This window comes from Apteryx mantelli, chromosome 8, assembly GCF_036417845.1.
Source record: "Apteryx mantelli isolate bAptMan1 chromosome 8, bAptMan1.hap1, whole genome shotgun sequence".
Taxonomy (NCBI): domain Eukaryota; kingdom Metazoa; phylum Chordata; class Aves; order Apterygiformes; family Apterygidae; genus Apteryx; species Apteryx mantelli.
The window spans coordinates 14,347,638-14,372,769 of record NC_089985.1 but is presented as its reverse complement, the minus strand read 5'-3'; the positions used below and the strand labels follow the sequence as shown (position 1 = coordinate 14,372,769).

General features: G+C 45.1%; 1 protein-coding gene across 1 annotated transcript in view; it reads right to left on the bottom strand.

Moving 5' to 3' along the window:
* The window catches only part of TEDC1 (tubulin epsilon and delta complex 1), a 77,514-nt gene extending 56,113 nt beyond the window's left edge, over positions 1-21,401 (bottom strand). Inside the window, 4 exon segments of the mRNA XM_067300658.1 lie at positions 14,321-14,523; positions 19,986-20,064; positions 21,047-21,157; positions 21,159-21,401. Coding sequence (XP_067156759.1) covers positions 14,321-14,523; positions 19,986-20,064; positions 21,047-21,157; positions 21,159-21,401 — 636 coding nt within the window.
* Between the last annotated feature and the right edge of the window lie 3,731 nt (positions 21,402-25,132).

Here is a 25,132-nt window from a genome sequence, read left to right as displayed (position 1 = left end):
AACAGTTTAAATCAGCTTCAAATTTTTCAAACCACTCAGTAGCAAAGAGCATAAAGGATAAATAGGCCGAAGAGGGAAAATATTTCCAGAAAAGTAAAAGGTAAGTTTCAGAAATGGAGATAAACAAGGATCTTTCAGAACACAAGCCTAAAGGAATGCTGAGGGGTGGGAGGATGGAATAAATATCAGTTTCTCAGCTAAGATGTGGTGAGTTGTCTTCTCTCCCGTTCTTCCTTCTCCATCCTCAGGAAGACACAAACAGTGATGGATCCTGAGACACTGAGCTTATTCTTTACCCAGATGGGCAAATCACATTTTGACTAGGTTCTAACAAGTCAAAGAATGCAAAAAACAGATCTAGTTTCTTCAGAGTCTTCCTGAATGAGCTGCAGGCTGTATTCAATAACCCCACTTTGTAAATCAAGGCCTAAGATAGGGATGAGATTCTGGGCCTGTGCTTACTCAACTCTTTTCTTTCCCCATCCAGTATCTCCCTTCTTGTGGGACAGAAAGAAACAGATAGCTGATTTTGGCCAGGGGGCCACACAGGTGTTCCCAGCTACAGCTGAACAAGCTGTCCTGCCTTGCTTTGCCTTTCTCTAGAGTAATTTGGAAGAAAGAAGGGAGAAGAAGGAAAGGAGTTTTCTTCTGTTCATCTTACCCCAGTTTCCTATTGCTGCAGCAAAAAAAGCCACCCTCACCTTCTAGATGCAACCTTGGCTAGCAGCCTAAGGAAAGCAAGAAACTTTTGCCACCTCTCTTTCCCTGGGGAACATGGTGGGAGTTCCACCTCCGCCAGCCTCTCACACACAGAGATCATTCATATTTACAAACCGACCGACCTCTCTGTTTTCAGCTAAGCCTCCTGCAGCTCACAAATTAATAAGGGAGAAAGACAAGGGTTGGTTTAATTCTGATGTCAGTGACACCACTTAAAGTAAACCTGAGCTGTTAACTTCATCCAGTCTGTAGTAAGTACATACAGTGAACACATGCCGTAATTCCAAATTCTTGGCTACAGCACATGATAAGTAGAAGTGGAATAACACAATACTGAGAAGGTCTAGGGGTTCAGAACTAGTGTTCTCCAGCTAAGAAGGTGTCTCCCAGTTGCTGGATTCTCAAGACATTTCTTTATAGCAGAAAATTTAAGATGCCTACTTGAGACATGACTGTTTTCAATAAAACACTTAAGCAGATATTTGTACCCAAAGACCTTGGTGGTATTTAAACATATGTGCTTCCCTGCTTCACAGACTTCCGTGTTCAATAAATCTTATAAAAATTCAGTTGGCAGGCAAAGCTTGAATGTAGTCCCAATTTGGAACCTAAACTAAAAATGTAAACTGTAAAATGAAGAGATTTTAATCTTGTCTAAATTGCAGATTTCAGAAGAAGTAGATCTGTAACTGATCAAATAACCCCCTAATGCTTGCTTTAACCTAATATCACCTCAGTTAACAGTGTCTCTAATACAGTGAATGTTCATATTATTTATAAGCACAAAAATGCTGGTCTGGTCACATAAAATGTATCAAGATTACAGGTTTTTTCCCTTTGCTCCATGGTTCAGATAATGTATACTATAAATCACAGTAGCACAGGGTTGGTAAAGGACTTTTTCTTTAAAGGCACAGAAATTTGCCTTTAAAAAAAAAAAGAAAAAAAAAAAGAGACAATCTCTCTTTTGTGTCAACAGCAATTTCACTCACTTTACTCAGATCTACTCAGCTCCTTGCCCCAAAATCAAAAGGCAACGTGTCCCTTTACCAAAACCAGCCAAGCCAATCCAAACAGAATGCAGCCCTAGCTATAGCACCTTTGTAGTTCAGCCTGTCTCACCACCACCAGCAGAGATTTCTGGACTATACAACTTTATTGAGGTGGTTACCAAGCTGTCCCTAAACACGACAAGCCAAAGTGGATGCTACTCATTACACTGGGGAGACACACGTGTAAATAACACTAGAACAGGGTACATAAGCAGCCAACAAGCCACAAGGCCAAAGACAGAGCCCAGTATGTCTCTCTATCCCTCTCTCATACTTGGGATTTCCACATTAAATTCTGCATTTTCCACTATGCACAGCTCAACTCTGAGTCCCCTGGATTAGAGGTTTCAGCATGGCACACATACTGTTCTCCTGGGGATTCATTTCAGGAAGAAATGGCATTAGACTCAATTGCTTTGGCAGTACAATGACAAACACCATGCAGAGCAAATTTTATTGTAGCAACCCACCTTATTAATATTAAAATAAGGAAGCCAGACAATACATTTTTCAATGGGATCTCTCTATTATTCATTTCACAAACCACACAAAAAAATTTACATTTGCTATGAAATACTTAGCCTGACATAAAGTAAACAACAAAAAAAAAAGTCTTCCATATTATACTGTGACCTCAATTTCTAGTCTCATCTTTACAATCTAGAGACTATTTACTGCTCTAGCAGTGAGAGAAAAATCACTAAAATACAGGCCATAGCTAAAGCCTTTGCTTCAAATATCACTGTGCATTTATCTAACCTATGCAGCAATATGGGTACACACCTATATTTACTTCTGATATGCAGTTAGTGCATATTATTTAGCTAAAGTCATAAAGCAAGCAGCCAAGGTAACTACCCAGGGTTTTTCTGTGATTCAGTTTCAGAGAAGAAAGGTATATAGACTCATGCCACCTGCTCGCAGTATAAAAGCCACATTAACGTGTATCCAATACTCTCATTGCAGTGTTCGAGTCTTCTTCCATTACACCAGCAACACCAGTGCTACCGGAGCTATGCTTATCAAACGGGACAATGTGGACTTCCCAGAGCACCTGTGATGAGCGTAACCATTAAGCAGAAGCTGGAATGAAACTCCTCAATTTCACTCCCACTGAAACTCACCCCAAATGCTTTCGGTCCTAAAAGTTCAAGGTACTGTTGCTAGAAGACCTCAATATCTATTTACTGGCAAGACTCAGAAAAGCAAGCACTAGCCTTATGAAAGACATACGCACATATTCACATGAACTTTCTTCAAGTCACTTCCTGAACTTCTGCCCTGCCCACAGTTCCCTAGAACCCGTGGGGAAAGATCAGGGCAAATAACCACCTTACCCCCACCCGAAACAGGTGCTCCAGGACAGAACGCAGCACCATTCCAGCAAGGGCAGCTCACAAACTACCAAACTTCACTGAGCTCATAAATATGCCTCTGGCTTAGTCAGAGCTAAACATCGTTTACAACCTAAAGCATATATTTAAAAATTTTTTGAAATGCGCCCTAGAATTCAAGCTCTAACATCACATGAGTTTTGCCATGAACATTTCTCCCTGGCTATTTCAAGTCTAATTATCATGAAAAAAAGCTGACAGATCATTCTGAAAACAAGTGAACACACTTGTGATTAGACAATGCAGCAAATGCAGGGAAAAAAAAGCAAATACGGTCCTGATGGCACAAGTGCTCTGGGCAGACAAATCAGATCCACTTTTGACTAGATGTTTTTAAGGACAACACAAAAGAAAGCAGAGGCACAGAAACAAGGCACCCCAGTATTTTTATTTCACTGTTTGAAGTACATTCTAGAGCATGAACCTTTCTTAATAAGCTCAAAATTGGTAGTGCTTTGAGAGAGAAGGAATTATGATGGCATTTTCTATGAACACTGCTTCAGGTGTTCCACAGGGACTATGCACTTCACATTTAGAGGGGGTGTTCTTAATTTGCTCCTTTTGCCTATATAGGTACATAACACAAATATGCTTAACACACCATAAACATGCAGCTTAACACATGTGTAAGCTGCAAGCTGAGCAGAGCCCCCTTTCAGTTTAGCATTTTGGTGGAACTTTGAAGCACAGAGAGGAACGCTAGCATGCAAGAAGGGATTGACAGCCACCTACTTTCTCGCAGATGGCCTGTCTACACGTTAAACTGTAAGTTACACAGATATAACCTGCCTTGTGGACACTTACTGTCATCCGAGAGCTGATTTTTTAGCTTATATCCCCCCTTCTCAAGTAATGCATTGAATGGAAGAAAGCCACCAGATATATAAGCACTTAGAGGAAAAGAATAAAGGGTGGGAGGAGGGAGGGGGTGACAAACAGACATGTGGATATACCTATTTTAATTCACATTCCATACATCTGAGCAAACAACTTGTACGTAACATGATCAGATAGAGAGCACTAGCTCTGCATACCTTGCCTTAATAACAGACAAAGGGTTTAAAAAGATTAAGAAGCTTCAACTCTTACAGCAGAAATAAAGGTTTTCTTTTTGGTTTCAAATACAAAGTAACCCCATCCTATTGGGAATCAAAGGGCAATGCTACTGACAATGGACTGACCTAAAATAAACATGTATTTTGTCACATAAATAGTTTATCAAAGAACAATGCAAGCTTCAGTGTGTTTGTAGGCATGTAAGAAGGGAGCATTTTTTGCACCATTTGCACCACCGAGATATGAGGATTTTAATGACTTGGTGCAGGGCTGACCTTTTCCTACTACATACATTTTGAACTAACTAAACTTCAAAAATTGCTGTAAAGCAAAGCTCCTTGCAGATTCAGGAAAGATCACAAGGACTAGAAAAAAAGTACCACCTTACAATATACCACAAGCAGCACTGCAAAGAAAACCCTTTTTTGCGCAACATGAACAAACTTCTACACTTTCTTTACCTTCCTAATTCCTACAGATTTCCCTTGTTTCCATATTCTTTACATTAATAAATGTACTATGCTGAAAAAACAACATATTGCCTTATTCTGTCCTGTGTGCACAATGGAAATGAAAAGGCCTGTGCTGTCTGCATTGCTGTAAAAACAAGGCTATGGCAGGGCTAGTTCACTGAAAGATGCTCTTTTGTGACTATGAGCTGCCATCTGTTGGTAAATGAAGGACTCCCGTAGAAGCAGCTTCATCGCTAGTTAGCTTGTAGCTTTTCGTAGTACATCTTCCAAATCCATCAATCGACTCTCTGCTTCCATACATGGACAACCACCAAGCAGCTTGCTTTCCTTCCCATAGAGAAGCACCCTACTGCAACACGTTTAACCCACGGATATATGTATTAATCAGCTCTCTAACCAACAGCAATTCTTGAGCAGAGCAAAACAAATAAAGTATCAGCCAGTTAAAACCGCTAATGCATGCTCCCACCCCAACACTCATCTTCATGCAAGTTAACCCATGTTTAGATAGAAACTAGTTACTCTCAAATCCTGCTCAGCTACACCGAGCAGGCACCTAGTATCACAAAGGTGGGAAGGAGCCTATCCAGATCCCTCAGTGCAGGGCTCAGGAAAGGCAAAATAATCACATCCATCAATACAGTGCTTCGGCAGCTTTTACTAGCAGCTCGTTCTGAACTGCTCATAATTCAGGCAACGGTTTTCATGTGACATAACATATGTTAACCCGTGTAATTACAGCTCTTTAAACAAGGGAGATTTTTTTTTTTTAATTAAAAGCCATAGCCAGAAATAACAGAGTATCAGACATGGTTTACTAATTAATACAGCCATACATCTAGCTGCAGGAGGGGAAAACATGCAAAGGAACAATTTGGATAGATGAACAGGAAATGGACAACACTATTTTCATTAACAACTCCAACACCACCACTAATTGGAATTCCTCCTAGACATGGCAGGATCCAGAGAGACATACATGGAAAGACAGATGCTGTAAGAAATTAGTCTCACATGATGCACACACCAATTAAATATCCAGACATTTGCACAGAAGAGTATGTTTTCCACAAACACATTCACAATGTAGAAGTGAGGACCATAGTGTATACGGTAACACAGTTAATAATAATAATAATAAAAAAATACTTTGTGTTTATGTAAGGCCCTTTAGCTTAAAGTTTCAAAGACTTTTATAAAAATTACTTGTCACAACAGCTCTGCTGGTACCTGATCAGCAAAGAATGAAAAAGAGACAGTGCTGAGGCAAGACACAGAAAATGCAAGCGCAGCTCCTACCAGTTCCTGTCTCGTGTGAACAAGTCTGTCCGGCAAAGGCCGCAGGCCTGAGGCACTAGAACAAGTCCCTTACCCCACCCCTCCTCACTCATCCAGGAGTTCATGCTGAAGAGCTCTGCATTACAGCAGAAGCAACACACGCTTAAGAGAGCACCGCAGTGTTGCCTAGTCTTTGAAGCTGCAAGGTCAAGGTACCACCAACTTTCTAATTTGCTCTTAAATCCCCCCAAATCACTGCATCACGTATGCAGACAAAACGTGGATGTCAAATATACTGCAGAAAAAAAAGAAAAAAAACCACATAGGAAGGCAGATGTCAACTCACAGAGCAACACATTTTGTAGAGATCAAGACAGGCAATACGGACAACGTCTTGCACTGCCTTCCCTCTGCCTGCAGCTAGCTGCAGCCCTGCTTGCTCAAGCCCATTTTGCCTCCTTGAGGCCAGGTAGCTGGGCAAGGGGTAACCAGCAAAGAGAGCCGGACACAGCCCGCTCCACCAGCGGCAATCTGGAGCCAGAGGCCAATGGGAGAATAAAGAGTAACTGCCCCCAGGAGAGGAGAGGCAGAGCTCTGCAAGACGTAGAAGGCCTGCCATGCCCCTTCTTTGCACGTTTGTTTTGTCCTCCTGAAGGAAAAGTGCTTATTTCAAAAGACACTCCAGTGAGAGCTAACCCTGATCACCAAAAAAGCCCAACACCAAAAGCAGAGGAGGTACTCATTCAAATCTATAGATTTAATGGAGCAAAGACAATCAGAAGCTACCAAAAGGTACTGGCAGTTCCCCACCACTGGTGGGCAGAAGCAGCAAAACATCTTAAAATTACACAGCTTCTCCCACCCACAAAGAAAAAGCCCTGTACACAAGATTTTAGCAAAGTACAGAGTACCAGCATTACCATGCTAAGCCTTCCTATTAGCACACCAGTCCTCATCTTCCTCTCCTTCTGTGAAAGCTCAAGTGACATGCAGGCGACTGGTGGTAGAACCCTATCCAGAACACATCAACTGTAATGTCAGGTTCAAGCAATTTTGCATTTATTTGAAATTCACACATTACCCAAAGAAACAGCAAATTCAATAAATGGTGAATGTGAAATGCCTAAATTATAAGCCTTTCTGATCATTTCAGACATCTTTTAGAGCATTTTACCTTGACACGCTGTCTAAAAATCTTGAGTGTACTCACTGTGTCAGGCAAAAATAAATGTTATTTGTTAACCATACATATTCCAGTGCACCACAGGAATGTGTTTTTCATTGGGAAAAAAGATCCACGACAAGCCTGAAGCATGGAATTAAAAAGTCATAAACACAAAGGATCAGGAGCAATAGCATGTATATACACATACAGAGCACGCAGAACGATAGGGAGACAATGTCAGTTGTCACCCATAAATTCTGCTTTAACAAAAACAAAGAATGTTTCAGAATCCAAACCAAAGTATGCTCCAGTTTCTTGTATGCAAAAATGCCAAACATATTCCTAATTTAATCACCTTTTACCAGAAAAAAGTTTAAACCTATGAGCAGTATCAGTAATTAAGGAGCTAAAATTAACACTTCAAGCCTTTTTCTCCCTTAATTTCAGGTAGAAGCCATTATTGGGTGGGAAAGGGGGAGGCAGTGCAGAGAATGCTAAAATAGACCGTCAGCCTCCCAGAAACCCAGCGAGCCTCAAAGCTCAGGTCCTTGTGCCACCCCAGCAGAGGCAGAGCGGGGACAGGTCCAGCACCCACAGCAAACCCACCTGGCTGCCCTGGGTGAAGCAGCGCTGCTTTCTGGCAAAAATATGGTAAGGGAAATTCTGCAGGAAAAACTTCAGGGCTTCTGTGCCCTCTGTTTAGGTTTCAGGAGGCTTTGGAAGCGTTCCTTAGTAGCTACTGTAATATGGCAACTGCAATCTTCTAGTGGCAAAAGAGGACAAAAAGATAAACGATGAGAAGTACTAGAAAGACAGGAGGACAAACAGAGTGGAAGAAAAAGCATGGAGAATAAGGGAGGAAAATCAAACTGAAAAATGAAAGCTGACAAGATAGTATAGCCCATAAAGGTCTGGAAAGTAATTACACTTCAGAGTCAGAATCAATAGGTTAACACAACTTTCCCCCCCACACACCAACTTGAATAGGTGAAGTGAAAAAACAAAACAAAACAAAAAACAGAAAATTGATATTTACTGACACTAGTGTCAAAGGTTTCTTGGTTTTCTATTTGGGGGTACATCAAGCTTCGTTGGTACGTTAACACTTTCCACTACTGTGGTTTATGGAACAGCAGTGCTGTTCAGGATTTCTGTAAGAGAAAGGCATTTCAATAGCATGATTAGAAATCAAGCAGAAGCCTCACCTCATTGCAAATAGCCAGTGAGCCAAACCAGATTGCAACAAACAAAAGATTAATCAAATTGCAAACCTAAGAGTCAGAAAGCATTCTTGGTTTCATTTTTTCCCCCCTAGAAGTAATTAAAGTGAGTTCCTTTTGGCCTGCTAGAGAGACATGCATGAATTCCAACTATAATAGCTGTAAGAGATGATTATTATAAATTCACAGAAGGGGGAAGGGGCAATTTCACACAGAGAACAAGAAGCAAGCAGAGGGAACTAGTGGAACCAAGAACCAATGTTTGTACAACAGATCTTAGTGATAATGAGGGAAAACCACCACTACCCTGATCTAAAAACCAACAGCCAGCCTCCACACACAGATTAATTTCAGCTCTAGAAATAATACCAGTACAGGCAGCATTCCTCCCTGCAAGCAGAAGGAATACATGCTCACAGATGCCAATATCTGCAAAAGCCATCACAGATTCAGAGAAAGTTGTGATATTGTCACTAAAATTTTAAAAGCTAGGCAAAAAAATTTAGTCAAATATTGAATGTGTTAAGATGTGTTTAAAAAGGCAGGTTTATTTCAAATGACTATTTGCTACTTTAAAAAATAAATAAATAAATAAAAAAGGACGAGCAAGCAAGAGACAGAGAGAGAATATGAGAACTTCGCAGGTCTACCTTACAGGTTAAGTGAAAGACAGCTTTGGTGCCAAGTTTGGCAGAGAGAAAAAAAACATGGCTAACCTTTATTGTTATGGCCCAATAGAGTGTTTTGGGCTTCACTGACACTAGACGATTTTTTTTTTAATTTTGCCATTAACAGTGGACAGCTAGCATTTCTATAAATGTTTCTCTCAAAATCTTCCCTTTCTTCTTTGCTCCTTCCTGGGTGAACACCATACACATTCTCCAAGATTTGACTGGCATCCGTCATACCAGCTTTAGTCAATGACCTGTCAGTAGACTACAAAGCATACAACTTAAGATACAAGTAAAAGACTAAGATTCACAGATCATTACTGCTGGAAGTCCTCCAGAGGAACCCAGAGCACTGATTTCAGTGCAGAACCTGTACCTCCCAAAATTAGTAAGTTTGAATTAGAGAGAAGTGCCTACTGCTGCCTAAGTTGGCAGTTGCAAAAGCACAGGGTTTGTTTGTGAATTTTCATAAACACTTTGGGACAGCTTAGAAAAGCTGCCAACTGTACAGGAATAAATCCAAGAGGAACAATCAGTCTGGTACAAGCCCATTACCCTGTCAAATTAAGCAGGACTTGTCACAAGTAGTTCTTTATAAAGTGTTTCACACACTAGATTTAGATGTGTTTTGTAACTTCACCTGTACTCTAGAATACTAATGTATAAATAGGAAGCAATAAATGGCACTTGAGGATAACCCACATGTATGTGATCACACACAGCACCAAAAGCAAGAAAAGGTCAAGACCAAGATTACTACACTGCACATCTGAGATAGAAATCCACACCGGGTATAAAAAGTCTTTGAAGATCCCATCCAACAATTAATTGCCCTGCCATTTAAGGCAATAACAATAAACAAGAACTCCCAGGCAGACATTTCAGTAAATCTATGTGAGTCTCCAACGTGGATCGTATTTAAGTCTTTATAGAAGTACTAGAATTAGTGATTTTTTCTAATGGGTTGTCCAAAGCAAGGTTTGAGCTTTCACTTACTGCCTCTGAAGTCATCAGCCTGCTGACAGATGAAAATTCACAGTAAATTCACAAAACAGACTCACACTAAAGCAGCCCGGTGGAGGAGTTTGACTTTCGTTACCTACCCCATCTTCCCTCTCCTGCTCCTCCCCACAGCAGCACAGGCTCCGGTTAGCTCTTTCAACTGTCTCCCACCTCAGTTTATGAACTTCATACGCTGGAAAAGAGCAACAGGCAGAGGGGCTGGAAGGGCAGCGGCTCCTTCAGCCCTACTCGTTGGACATCCTAGAGTATGCACATAGGACTCTGGCTCAGGAGAGGTACTGCAGCACTGCCCTTCCAAAAAATGAACTGGAAACCACATTAGAGAAAGTGCCCCTGAGTGATTCTCTTATCTAACACATGAAAGCAGTCACCCATATAATCAACCTTCGCTGCTACCCATACCTGTCCTTACCAGCAACTCAAGAATTTTTAATTGTATGACACCCATTAAGCAGACCTCACTACCTCCTACTGCCCTAACCCTTTATCATGCCTTCACCACCATTTAGTTTATAATTTTAGGAATCACTTAACTTTTGATCCTTAAGATGTACTTGCATGTAAAATTAAGCTTGTGGATGTCTTTACTAGCTCAAGATCTTAAGACTATGAATTCCTTGCAGCAGCTGGTCTCCATGTCCATCATGTGTCATGAATACCCTTGCCTCTATAAATAACTGGCCTGAAAGCCTTTAGAGCTGATGGAAGTGTTCAATTTGCAGGGGAAGAAAACTGTGTTGCTAAGGAACTGCAGAGAAAAGGCCACAGAGTGGTAAATCTGACATGAAGTGAAAGGAATTAATTTAATTGGCCCTTGATATGTTGGATATTTGGCATATTATGAGCTATTTAGCAGGCTGTAGGCTTTGTTCCAGACTTAGTCGGAAAGAATAGTCAGAACATCATTGCACCCTTAATGTAGAGATTAGCTGCATTCTCTCCTCTTCATACAACACGCTGCGTCCACTTTTGTGAATTTCTGACAAAATTTTAAAAACGAACCACGTGAATTTCGGTTTGAACTAGCAGTTATGCCTACAATTCTTGAGGCTCCACTTTTTCAGATTAAGACAATAGGGAAGCATTCTTTTCACATTTATTCTCTTTAGTTTATCTACAAACGTGCTTTGCTGGTAAGTACATATTTTCATGCTTTGCCGGTTTTGGCAGAGATTTCAGCAATGAAATTTCAGGGTTTTTTAAAGAGTATTTCCTTTCCCTTCTTTTTCAAGGCATAGCTTTCTCTCGTAAAACTTTTTTCAAGTACTTTTGCCTTTTTCTGTCCATTTACTTAAATGGAAGAGAATCAGGACTACAACAATGAACATCTTTGGCATGTTTTGCAATGTCTTTACAATTTGTTATGCATCTTTCAAGAACATTTCAGTTTAAGTATCAAAAATGCTTGGTATTTAACATTCGCACAGAGCCAGAATTCCAGCACTGCAATTGTTCAAACTGTAGCTTAAGTCAGGAGATGGCAGGCATCAAACTGACAACCTCATCTCCTTTCCTTCCTTCCTGTGACTTTAGGGGCTATATTCCTGAACGCTGTCTGACCAATGAGTACTCAATGCCGTATGAAGCTATGCCATACAATAACAATACGGTAACTATCCCGCTTTTATACAACAATCAACACACTTTTGTGAGCGGTTTACAAGGAACTGACTTATGAACTAACAGGAGATGTGTGACCCACCTACCTTCCCCCTTCACAGGATCATTCCCTCCGTTAACTGTGCATTTCCAGACCTTAACTTGGTTGGGTTTTACTGGTTGAATTTATTGGTTTTGAAGTACCTAGCTGCTCCAATAAAATAACATCTCTCTGTGGAAATTCTGTTCTCTTTTCTCTCTTACGCTATAGAATCACAAAACATACTATCTACCTATTCTCAGCTGTAACTACCTTTTACAATATTTCCCTAAGATCACCCTGATTTTATTGGAGTATCAAAGCTTTCTACATGCACACTAAACAAGAATTGTTGCCATTAATGCAATGAGTTTTACATACATACACCAATTCCCAGTCTATAAAAGTTTTATACGGCCCACTGACAAAAATATTTCCAGATCTGTAAACCTTCCAAACACTGTTCCGGACAGTTATTGGAGAAAAACGTGAAATATGTATTCCATGCTTTTTAAGAAACCCAGGTGGAATACAGTAGAATTGTGGTGAAAGGGACTGCAATAATTTGCTTAATGTGTCTGTGTGGGCATAAGAGATAACTTTGTATTACCATAGAACTATCATCTCATTTTTGAAAATTCAAAACTTAATCCTTCAGAGGAAATAATACGGGCACTGCCTCATTTCCTGAATTCATGTTGCTGCTACACTTCACTTGTCATTCTTTCGTAATAGAAATTAAGAATGAAAAATTTAAATAATGTGCTACTACACAACAAAAACATTTTAAAAGGCAGGAGAAATTTAAAGAAGTGGGTTTCTTCTGAGGCCTCGAGGTGCCCTTCACATCGCTGGAAGGCACCACTACTGACACCAAGTGCAGCAAGCACTACCTGCAGCTCTTGCTCCCTCTTCTGTGCAGAAGACAATTCTAAAGTAGCAGGTTCTGCCTGTTATCTCAAAATACAGTTTATAATGACGTTACAGGAGACTCTTCCCTTCAAATTGTTTTCCATTTACACTGTCTTTGGAAGGAAAAATCTGTATACTTATATTTTGGTTTTCCAAAATCTCTGCAATTAGCATTAAGCACAGCCAAATACCTCCTCCTTGTGAGAATGCAACCGCAAGCTCTTGTGGCCACACCACCTTCAGCAGTGAAATACAAAGGCTACCACTAGCCTTCCTGACACAGACAGAGCAGGTCTTACATTCTGGGCTTCGAGTTGACTCTTGGCTTCTAATTTCCCTCCTGAAAGAACAGATTTCTGCACAGGACAGGCTGAGGAGGTAGTGGGTAGAGACTAAGCCAAACAGACAGAAGGAGCACATGCGGGAATACAGGCGGAAACCTCTATCCCAGAGCCAGTGGTTCTGCTCCTGGCAGGGCAGCCAGCCATGGAAGCAGCTGTAACTGTACTGCCTCTAACTCACAAGCATTTGTTTAAGCAAAGCTGCTGCTAGTTAAGAATTTTCTGGAGATCACCTGCGTTCCTTGCTTTTCTGCTTTGCTGTACCCTCCAAAACTTTGTTCTAGAAATCTAGGCAGCTTACAGTCTGGGAGAGCATGTATGCATGACAATGAAGATCAAAAGATCTTAAACCTTGCTAGATACCAGCAGGCAGCATTTCTGAACTACAATGTCTTTGTCCAAGGAATGAAACAATTCTGAGAGCCCGTCATTTAGAACCAGACTTAACAGTAATTACTGTCTAACTAGACCAAGATGACTTAGAACAAACTCACAACCATCTAGAGGGGCCTTGGCCACCCTAACACATTGCATTGATCAGTTTAAATACTGCCTATGTCACCTTAAGAGCTATGAGTAGGCACAGTTTACTTGCAACAAGCCTGATACAGATATGGAAAAAACATCTGTCATGTGCATGTGATATTAAAATCCAAAGACTGGGTTTTAAAAAGAATATCACTGAATGTTACTAGGCTGTGCTTTTTTTTTTTTTTTTTGACCACTAGGTATCTTACAGCTATGGCAGAGACACAGCTATCCTTAGCTTACTTCAGAGCGTGCTTTCAGTATGCTAACATCTTTTTATGGAAACTCAACAATATATAGCACTGTGCTCTCAAGGAGGCTGCAGGGTCATTAGTTACCCAAAGAGCAATAGCTACCATTTACAATCTATATGTTTTTAAAAAAAATACTGTTTGCCTTAGGATTACTTGCTCTATCACCCCACACCAACAGACCCAGCATTCACAGCTAACCTCTTTGCCTACACTGTAGAGCCACAGGTGCCTACAGTCTGGAAGTATACAACTCAAACACAGAGATCACAAACACTTGCTTATTTGCAATCCTCCACACTGGTCTCATCTATAATGCAAGAAAAAGTCAGGGCATTCGCCCAGGGGTTGGAGTTTGGAAAAGAAAAGGAACCTAGGTCGCTTGCATAAAAAAAGTGCACACTGGGGTAGAGAAGGGAAGGAGAATGGATTCCGCATGGTGGTCCCTTTAAAGTTTTTTTAAAGCTAGGATAAGGCAATAATTTTTAGAGGTACCAAGATACTGTGCATCAGGTAATACACACCAAGGATAGCATGGCTGCTCTCACAGCTCATTACCTACAGATGGATGAGGTGGAAAGACACAAACATGCTCACCGTGCACACAGAGGTTTCATCCCCAGTCCTCACTCTGTTCCGAGCCAGCAGCTGCTCCAGCAGACCAATTCTGTGCAGCAGCCAGGAAAATGCCAGCAGCAGCTCCCGACTACCCGCTGAGCCATCGGAGGGGAGCCAATAGAGTTCTGGCCTGCCATAGCCATGATACCACAATGCTGATTTTACAAACCTAATTTGGGTATCTGAAAAGGAGAAAACAATTAAGTACATCACACTGTGCTACTCGATACATTTACCCATTCAGTTCCAGAAACTGCTGCCTTCTCTGAGGGCAGGGATCTTGAATCAAGCCAGGGATTAGTGGAAGATAGTGGAGACTACAGTTCTGTGCTTTATCAACAACTGATAAAGGATAGGGGGTAAAAAGTAAGCCTTCCTTATGCTGCCCATTCTGTTCTACGAGAACGACTGCTGAGAGAAAAAAAGAAATTCAGAGTTCGGATCGAGGCCACTAATGGCTTCTCGGAGATTAATAAATCTAACAAGGGTAAATAACCATCCTCACTAGGACAGGACTCCAATTCATCTACTCATTTTATATGAGCCACCAAACATGCTATGAATTGGTAAATATTCTGGGTCAATTTAGTCCTGAATGAAATTGAAATTTAGAGATAGGAGCTTCACAGCCTGTTGCAAATCTCTGAGCACCAGTACACCTCACTGCATACCAGACTGCATGGACTATTTAATTCTCAGTAATGCTCTGCTCTATATTCCTTCATACCAACAAATTTTACCTGACAGCTACATGACAGGCACTACAGAACTGTAAAACACTGGGGAAAGAAAGATAAAATTAAATCTATTATAAAAAAAGGGTTCTGACCAATAAGCCTGAGAACTGTACTGGGTAGATCAGTCAAAACTATAACAAATAATATAATTAGTGGACACAATGATAAACAATATATCCTAGGGAAGAACCACAGCTTCTGTAAAAAGAAGTACTGCTCAAAAAGGTAACAGGGTTCTCCTAAGGCAACAACAAGCAAGCGATTAAGGAAGATTCAACTGACACAAGCCATTTAGATTTCCCAAAGGCATTCAACAAGAATAACAAGAACAAACAAATTAAGCAGCTAGGGTGGAAGAGGAAAGGCCCTTGCATCGATGGCACAAGTGACCAGCAGACAAGAATTTGAGAGTAGGAACACATGGTGCTTTCACATGAGAGCTCTGTGCTAAACATTTGTTGTTCAACCAACAAAAAAATGACACAAAGGCAAAGCGATAGTGACAGAAAACTCGCTGCTGATGTGAAGTTACTCAGTAGTAAGGAATGCAAGCAGATCGTGAAGAATTGTAGAGGATTAAAATGACAGATAAGATTCAATTTAGAAAAATGAAAACTGAGGCACTCAGGAAAAAAAAAATCCTAAATTTACTGACAGAGCAATGGGCTTGGAGCTGATCACTGCACTCTGAAAGACAATCTGGTATTGTAACAGTTCTGTGAAAATATCAAGCTCAGTTCTCGCACTCCAGAAGCAAACCAATGACTAGAAATCAAGAGAGGAATCTAGATGAAACAGAGGTAACGTCATTATACTGTTGTGTAAATCTACCATGACCTCACAGCTCAAATCCAGAGCTTGCTTTATTTCTTCAGTCCCAAAAAGGCTTCAGAAAACTTGTAAAATTTAAGAAAAAGACAAGTAAGATCATAAGTAAAGAACAGCTTCATTGTAAGGAATGACAATGTAGACTAAGAAGACAGCAGAGAATGGACATAACAAAAATCTTTAAAAACATGAGTGGCCTGGAATGGGCGAATAGGGAACAAGTCATTTACACCTCCTCCAGTACAAGTACTACAGGCCACCAAAAAAGTCAGCAGGCATATGGGTCAAAGCAAATTAAAGGGATGCTCTTCACACATACAGCACTGCAATATGCAATATGAAATCGCACTGCAATTTCTGGCAACAGTATGCTATGGACCCTGAAAGCTACATGGGCTGTAGCAGGGACTGGACTTAGGCAACAGAAGCACATGGAAGCTTATGAAATACAAAGACATCATCCCTGGTTTGGGAAGTCCGAGAGTCTTACCTACCAAAAATAATACAAAGCCAAGACACAGAGTGGAGCTATAAGCTGCTATATACCAGTAACCCTATAGGAGCAGCACATTGCTACAGATCTGCTAAGGCTGGAAGGAGCTGGTAGTCACAAGGGGCCAGCAAGCCCTTCGTGCCTTGACAAACCAGAGGAAGGTATAGCGTTTACATTGTCTGACCAGCTTTAGGGTTCAAGAAAACAGAGCATGGCTTCCCAATGAGACCCTTATTTCCAGACTGCTCCTCCTCCAAATACACAGCTGAAAATGCTATACACATTACTGCATGTCTTCAGCAGTAGGAGCAGGAATAGGTGATTAACCATGTGAAAGCTACAGACGAATCCCTGACAAAGACATTAACAGTAACTGAATAACAGAAAACAGGTTCAAGAGCATGCTTAAGCAGGCAACATGATGGTGCAGAACCACTATTTTTTGAGCATTAGCGTTTTGCAAGGCAGACCTTCTGCACAAGCACATCACAGAGAGAAAACTGGTTTTAAAATCAGCTTCTTTCTGCTTTACAGACAGAAAAAGGATAGCCAAAGGCCTACATCACTCTGTTTGCTCCTTTTGCAGAACCTCTGAATGTTAAAATGTCTGACTTCCCTCCATGATGCTGGGGTGACTGAGATGTACATGGTTTGCAAAAAATCTCACTGTAGAGATGCACTCCAATCGCTTATGCACAGGGGAAGCTTTCAAATCTTAGAGATTTTATTTTGATCGCTCTTGAACATTCTCCAATTAGCTGGGTTTGCATGTTGCCTTTTTCTTTTCTCTGTGCATTTGTCAATGTCAAGAAAGGAACTGCCATAACCAGGATAACAGGTGAAAGCAGAAGTACTCCAAAAGCAAGGAAGAGCAGTATCTCCTTTCCCCCCCCTCTCTCTCAAACCAAAGCAGCACCGCATGCTGCCATCTAGAGTTCAGGCAGCTCTTTGAGAAATCACAAATTCAAAAGGAGAAATACAAACAGCAAGCTAGCTTTTTTCCTTTACTGCCATTTCCCTGCTCTGACAGGTTACTCAGGGCAAGATTCACCAAAGCAACTAGCCACCTGAATTTCTGTGTGGTTCTGGTCCTTATTCTCCTTAATCTCTGTTTCAGCTTTCCCTCTGCAACACACTGCCATCACACCAGAAAAGGTATGATCGGTGCAGCGGCTATCAGGCAGGAACTGTGGGTGAGCGGTCCAAGTACGGACCTGGGTCGGGGGATTAAATAGTCACAGAGCCTTTCCATGACCTTTTAGAAGTCACTTAGTTTTCTTCATCCCTACAGTTCTCCACCTCACAGTGCAAAGGTACTCAGATAAATGGCAGTGGAAGCTATGGAAGTATGCAAGAGCAAGACGGATTCTTCCAAACCGTACAGCCTAGAAAAACATCACTCAGAGAGCAGATAACACCAACCACTCGAACACCTCTTCTTTGCCTGCATTTTCTTATGGCCATTCATCAGGATTAGGCAGTTTATACAGAAAGACCTACTGAATCATTCCAAGAAATCCCCTTCCATGTGCACATGCTATTTATAAAAGCATCTTCAGCAAGCAAGACCAAGCTGTGGTTGAACCTCAGGGTTCAGCTCTATTAAAACTATGCTCAAGCTGTGCTCTTCTGCTTCATGAATCCTGCAGAATATTTTCAGTGAAATACAACAAGATATTCAAGTAAGGGTTTCCATTAATCTGGTTTAAGCAGGCTAAGATGGAAAGGACCTAAAACAAGTACAAGAACAGACGTAGACACATTAATTCATGAATTCAGGCAAGAAACACCTGTGGAGGTAGTAGTATTACAGGAAACTACTGCTGCAAAAGAACAGTTTCTGCTTCATTTGTCAAACAAACAAAAACATATTGCAGCTCCAGACTTCTTCCTCATATAATAAAAACTCAATTACAACTCGGGGGAAAAAAAAAAAAAACCACCTTCCCAACTGTCAAAATGTATATTGCACTGCTAGCTGGGGTGGTTGTTAATCAAGTCCATCAGTTCTCAGTTGCTTTGAAGAAAGAGCAGCCTGAAAACAGTAATCACAACTTCATCTATGCCAAGAGTACCATAATGCAGCTTAGTCTGACTTGTACTCGACCAGTGAGAGAGCCATTGTTCTGACACGCTGAAGTGGCTGGAGTACATGAACTGCTTCCCACAGAAGTTTAGGACAAACGCTTTTTATTGTATGAAGAAAAATATCTTCCAAAATGAAAAAACAAAACAGCCATTTGCAGAATTTCATAACTACTGACAGAGAGACTTCAGTAGAGTTTCTGGTTTGTTTTTGCAAGAATGCAGTAGTTGCTACATTTTAACACATCAATCTGTGTGGATATTTTATTATATGTGATTTTTCCAATATTGCATTTTCTGCTATTTGGGCAATAAAATATATCAACCACTGAAAAACATAATGCAGAATGTTGTTCTAAAAGGTATCACATTACAACCATAACAAGGGAATGACTACTAGTTGTAGTATCTAAAGCAAACTTTAATCTTCCCTAAAATTCACTTATATAGCAAAATCAGTCCATAAATTTACTTACTCTGAAGTTGCACAGAGCAGACTGTGGATAAGTGGACAAGCAAAAACAACAGGAAGAGAAATAACAGTATTGTGAGCAACACAAAACCTTCCTAATTTCCTGCTGAGCCGCCAGCAAAACTATGCCCAAAACTATGGGTTTGCACCACATTCCTTGAGAGATTTCAGACAAAATGTTTAGCCTTTTTGTTCCTTTTTACTCAGTTTCCACAGCCATCAGATCCCTAGCTCTTCCAGGCTCAAACAGTGTAGTTTAGCTTTACTGGTTTTCAAGAGCTGGTTTTATGTGGCTTAGTCCTGAGGAGACCTCTGTCCCTCAGAGGATGCTCAAAACTTCCTCCCGCAGTGAAAGGGCCATACACAGATATCCTTGAAGGGAGACAAAAGCCTGGGGAGTAGTATCTCATTTGGAATAACATATATTTAAGTAGCAAGTAGTGCTCTGCCATTGTAAGAAGCCAACATGCATAAAGTTTCTCTCTGCAGTAGAGGCCTTGTCCATTCATGGTCCCACTAAAATATTCACACTTTCGATTTTCACTTCTGTCTAGAAGTTGGACCCAGAAAACTGCCTTTATAGGTCACGTTATAATCCATAGTCCTGAATTAGGACTCAATAGAAAATTAACCACAGAATCAAGCATCATATGGGGAAAGAGAAAGGGAAAAAGAAAAGTAAATCTGTTTTCTGTAATTATCTCTGCAAACACTGAGAATGCACAAGGTCAGTCCAGAATTTAATTGTGCCCGCAGTGAAAAGTCCAAGGGAAGCAAGAGCCCTTAGCAGATGCAAAAACATCCATTTTCATTGCCTAAAACTTCATCAGTGTGTATAAAACAAGCCAAATAGGAACAATCCTGCCTGCATGCCTGTGAGGCAAGAGTAAGAGTTGGTGGCACAAACTAAAGTGTTGGAGTATCCCTAACAGGGGAGCACCCAGTCAAAGAAAAAGTACCATAAAACCAGTCCCAGTAGTTCCTCGAAACAGACAAAAATCCCCCAGTCAGCTGAGCTGAATAAGTTACCTGTGGCATCGGACTCAGTGCACTGCCCTCCGTGAACTTGTTTCAGAAGAGAGTAGAGCAGCCTCCAGAATTGCAAGCTCTGCAAAAGAGCAAAACGGGGAAACAAGGTCAGCATGCAAAACATCTGCCACAGGTTTAGCCTCGACTGGCCAACTAAATCAGTATCTGAGCACCAGCTATTGCACGGGAGAGCACGCTTGCATCCAGCAAACTCACTCTCTCACGTCAGGCAGGTTCATGCATAAGTTGACTTCCAAAAGCTACCACGGTCAGACACGTTCAGGAAGAGAAGGGCTACTACCGCTGGCTGTACGGCGTGACCAGCGCCTCTCCCTGCCATCTGAGGCACACGCACGCCAGGGCCTGGCCTCCAAGCTCTCTGCTCTGATAAAACTGCCTTTGGCACAACTCGCGCCCATCGTCAAACTGGCTTGAAAGACGTGACCGCGACAGCAACCAAAAACTCACAACCGAAAGGCAGCACACAGTGAGCTGGAAGACACTTCTCGGCCACACAAGGATAACGTGCTGACAAGCTGAAACAACGCGATTTGCGCAGTCAGGATTTCACAGTCAACACTTGCTAAACGCTTAAAATAGCGAACAGAGCAAACGCCACCCTGCAAAGCCCTGCAGCAGAAAGACCCATGGCAGTTTAGGATAAAAAGCAGCAACTTTAGGTGGTATTAGCAAAGGCGCTGCGCACCAGAGCGAGAAATTCGGACCCTAAGTTAAACCAAGAGGAAATGAAGTCTTCTCGAGAACACCGACTCTGCCGAGAGCCACCTAGTGCAACTGTGCGCCACAGGTGCGGGCACTGGCGGCCGCCCGGGCGGCAGCAGGCCAGGCCAGGCCAGGCCAGGCCAGGCCCGGCCCGGCCCGGCCCGGCCCGGCCCCACGGGGCGCCTCCCCCGCGCGAGACCCGTCCCCACGCGGCGGCCCCCCCCGCCGGGACCCGTCCCCACGCGCCAGGGCGGCGCCGCCGGAAGTCGCCGGCCCCGCGGCGGGGGGGCGGGTCGCTAGGCAACAGGAGGGGCGTTGCCAGGAAACGGGGCGCTCACCGCCTGCGGCCGGTCGAACCTGGCGCGGCGCAGCGTGTCCGGGGCGGGGCGGGCGCGCGGCGGCAGGGCCCGGCACAGCGCCGCCACGGCGCCCGGCAGCGCCCGGCCCCGATCCCGATCCCGGCCCCGCCGCATCGCGCTCCCGCCGCCGCCGCCTCCCGCCGTGCACCGAGGCGGCGCCCGCGCGTGCGCACCGCGGCTGCGCGCTCCGCTCCTTCCGCCGAGCCCGGCCGCGGCGGCGCCCCCTGGGCCCTGGGCGGGCGCTGCAGCGCCGACGGGGCCACGGCGCCCGGCGCCGCCGGGGCGGCCAGTACGGGCCAGTACAGCACAGCATGGCCAGTACGGCCCAGTACATACTAGTGTGGCCGGTATCGCTCAGTACAGCCCAGTGTGGTCCGGCGTGGCCCAGCGCAGCCAGTACAGCCTGTATGACCCGGTGCAGCCCAGCAGGGCCAGTACAGCCCAGTGTGGTCCGGCGTGGCCCAGCGCAGCCGGTGTCGCCCAGCGCAGCCCAGCGCAGCCCGGTGCCGCCCCACGCAGCCCGCAGGGCTTCTTGCAGACCGCCGCATCCTCCCGCAGGGCTCACCCCATCCTGGCTGGCACCCCGCGCGCACCGGGGCAGAGGGCAGCGGTGCAGTGGGGCGGCGGGGCACAGGGGGCACGGGCCACCCGGCCGCTAGCGAGCGCGGCTCCCATAGCGGGGGGCTTCCTCTGGGGGTCCCCGCTGCAGCGGCCGCGGCCCCTCGGCCTGCCTCTGCTCCCCGGAGCGCTGCCCGCCCCTTCCGCGTCCCCCGGGGCCGTGCCCCCGCGTCGCCCCCCTCTGCTCCTGCCCAACGTGAGCCACGGTTTAGACCTGCGCAAAACCCTGCCCCAGGCCCAGGCCGCTGCTGCCCGCTTGCGTCGCGGGCTGCAGTGCGAACCGGCCGGCAGCCGAGGCCAAGGGAACCGCCGGACTCTCCCCCCGCGCTCGGCCTCAGGGCACAGCTCGTGCCTACATGGACCGAGTCCACCGCGGGGGGTTTATTCCAGAACAGCGTGGCTGTCTGTAATCTTGGGAATTGAGTTACTAATTTGGTGCAGCCCTGAATGCCTTTGAATCCAGGTTTTCACTGCACAAACCAGCTTTCCCAGTGCATTGCAAAGCTTCGCGTCATGTTAATAGCGATTTACTGTGTTTCCCAGGCCCCTGAGTGTCAGGAGAAAAATGTGAGCATGTTTCCTTGTTTGCACATAGGAAATCCCAAATATCATGGAGCCTGGCCTGGGTGCAGCATCTCCCACCCATGGGGTAGGGGAGAAATTGGAAAGAGCCACCTTTCTCCCCAACTCCTTATAATTCACTGATCTTTTCGTTATTGATCCTTTCCTGCATTCATGTCTTGGGCCAGAGAACTCACTTTTTGCCTCTCTTGGAGTCATCCGAAGCCGAGCAAGAAGGTGCATGGAGGAAAGCCTGAGCAGCGATGGCTCGCCTCCACCTGTGCGGGGCCCAGGAGGGTTGTCTTGCAGTGCTGTCAGCATGCAACACGGCCGCATCTCCCGCACACGCCGTGCCAAAAAGCCCAAGGGAGCCCAGCAAGATTCCTCCACCCTTCCTGGCTGAAAGTTACTGCAAACCCCAGGCTTCTGCTTCTCTAAAAATATTCTGCTGCTGTCAGAAAAAAGAAATCATTTCTCTGCTGGTAGAAGAATGTGCAATTTTGGCAGCAGGGGATCACTTCCAATCCTCATCTTCTTGAGCTTCTCTTAGCTTAATGGGGCGTGATGCAAGGCTTCTTTCAGGCAGTTCAGGTCCCAAGACATTTATGCTCTTAATTGAAGCAATCCCAGAGACTGATCCTTGGTGGAAGAGAGTGGGGCATCAGGGGAGAAATTATTCTGCCATCTGGGAGGCAGTGTGAGGTGCTAAGCTAAAAAGACCCACCAAAGGGCTGGGAAGTAGCCCCATCACGCTGCTCCTCAGAGCCCGTCGCCTCTGCCTGCTCGGCTGTCCCCAGCCTCGGCTCTGCTCCTTCAGGACACTCTCCTCCCGCAGCCAGGAAGCACAGGCTGCCCGTGCTGCTCCCTGCACGCCTGGCACAGTCTGCATCGTGTCCTCCCCATGGCCCGGAGACAGCTGCCACGAGAGCTCACGTGTAATGTGAAAGCCCACCTCTGGTTGGGGGTATACGGCAGAAACCTGGCACTCCCTCCAGGTGAGATGACTTACCACCACGGGTTGGCATCATGGAGAGACCAAAAATGCTGCATGCCAGGGAGACTGGTCTGCTCCAGCCAGCACCAGAGGGGACCCTCCTGAATGAGGGTTGAGCGTGCCTGTAGGCTTCACAACATCTAAAGCCAAAAGAAACCATTCGACCACCTAGCCTGATCCCCTGCAGAGCACACATCTCCCCGGCTCACCCCGTACCACCTCGAAGCCTGCGTCTGGCTGAAGTAGAAGAGCCTGCCCCGTGCTAGCAGCCAGACCTGGCAATCCAAGCCCTGTTAGTCATCATCGAGGCCGACAGCGCCTGCTTCTCCACCCACAGCTCCACTAAGGCACTCCGCAGTCCCGAGGATTTTCTTCCCCTTGGGCACTGACATGATACAACCAAGTCACCTCTCGCCCTTGTTACGGGTGCTGAACAGACCTGCCCGCAAGGCACGTCCTCCAGCCCTGCCACCATCGCTGGGGCGTGACTCCTGCCAGCACCGCCTGACGTTCCCCGCCGCGCCGGTTCGGCCGCTACAGCCTCCAAAGGTCTTGGCACGTGGCTGGGTTAGCAGGCGCCAGGCCTGAAGCAATCCGCTCAGCCCTGGGGAGAGCCGGGCTCCTGGGTCGCCGCCAGGGCCCCGCCACGGCGTAGCGTTCCCACGACCGCGCATCAGCCGTACGCCACTGCAGCGGCAGTGCGATGCGACCCCGGCAGCACGATCCACAAGGCACCGAATCTACCGCCAGGAGACCCGGCTAGAAAACCCCCACCCACTGACAATTTCATGGCCAGTTACCCCGTTCATAACCTATTTAACATGGGTCTAGCATAATGCTTTTTCTTTTTTAATGTCTCAACACCATGAACAACACATCAAATTCCTTCCAGCTATGGAATTGCCTCTGTCAGCCAAACTGTTGCTTGAAATGAGGAGAGAAATCGCTTTTGTCCAGCCAGACACTCTACAAAACCCTGCTTGCTAACGTGAACTGTGTTTGCACTCTTTCCTTTCAGTTACTGACTTGCAGGCGTTTCCATCCCTTGCCTGGGAGCGCCTTCCCTGTTCGCGTATTAGTGTTGCATTAACGCTCTCCCAGTCGTGCAGATTCTGGCTGCTGCTCCAGACAGCCCTGAAAGGACTCCTGGGTGTCAGTTATCCAGGCTTAAGGGGATTTTTTCAAATATCTTCTCTAGCAGCTGTTGTATCACATCCTCCTTAGCTCCTAATGGCCTGGAAAGTATTTCCTCATCCCCGTGCGAATTTATCCAGCTCTAGCTCAGCAATATCTATCCATCGCTTTGCTGTCTTTCCTAACGGGTTTAGCATCTCCATACGGTTACTTCCCTGGGTCCCAACATCCTCTGAAGTGCTCTTCACAGCCTAGAGCCTTGCTGGACCCAGATTTTCCTCTGCTGTCTTTGGCTTCCCGCGCCGGCTCTCTGCACTGTGCTGGTATCAGGCCCCGCCTGGGCCGTCCATGACGCATCGCTTGTCTATTCCCCCGTCTCCGCTGCAGCCTCCAGGCAGGAGGACCTTCAGCTGGGGCCAATTTCCTCTGTTTTCTTGACCACGCAATAAGCTCTTCTCAAAGCCATCCCTGTCCCCACGCACATTCCTCTGTCTGGGCCTCCTCCCCGGGGCAACACATGCCTGTGCTGCCGCTGCAGCGGCCACGGCTCTGCTGACACCCCGAGCCTGCACAGGGTGGGCGGCATGCGCCCACCCTCGGCCCGGACCGCGCTGGGACGGCGAGCCCCCGGCGCCACGGGGCGCAGCGTGCCTGCTGCTGTCACCAGCTGGCACACCGCCACGGACAAAGCCGACGCCGGGCGGCAGATCCCCGCCGCTCCGTCGCCTGCACAGCTCTCCTCCTCCTCCTCCGCTGCA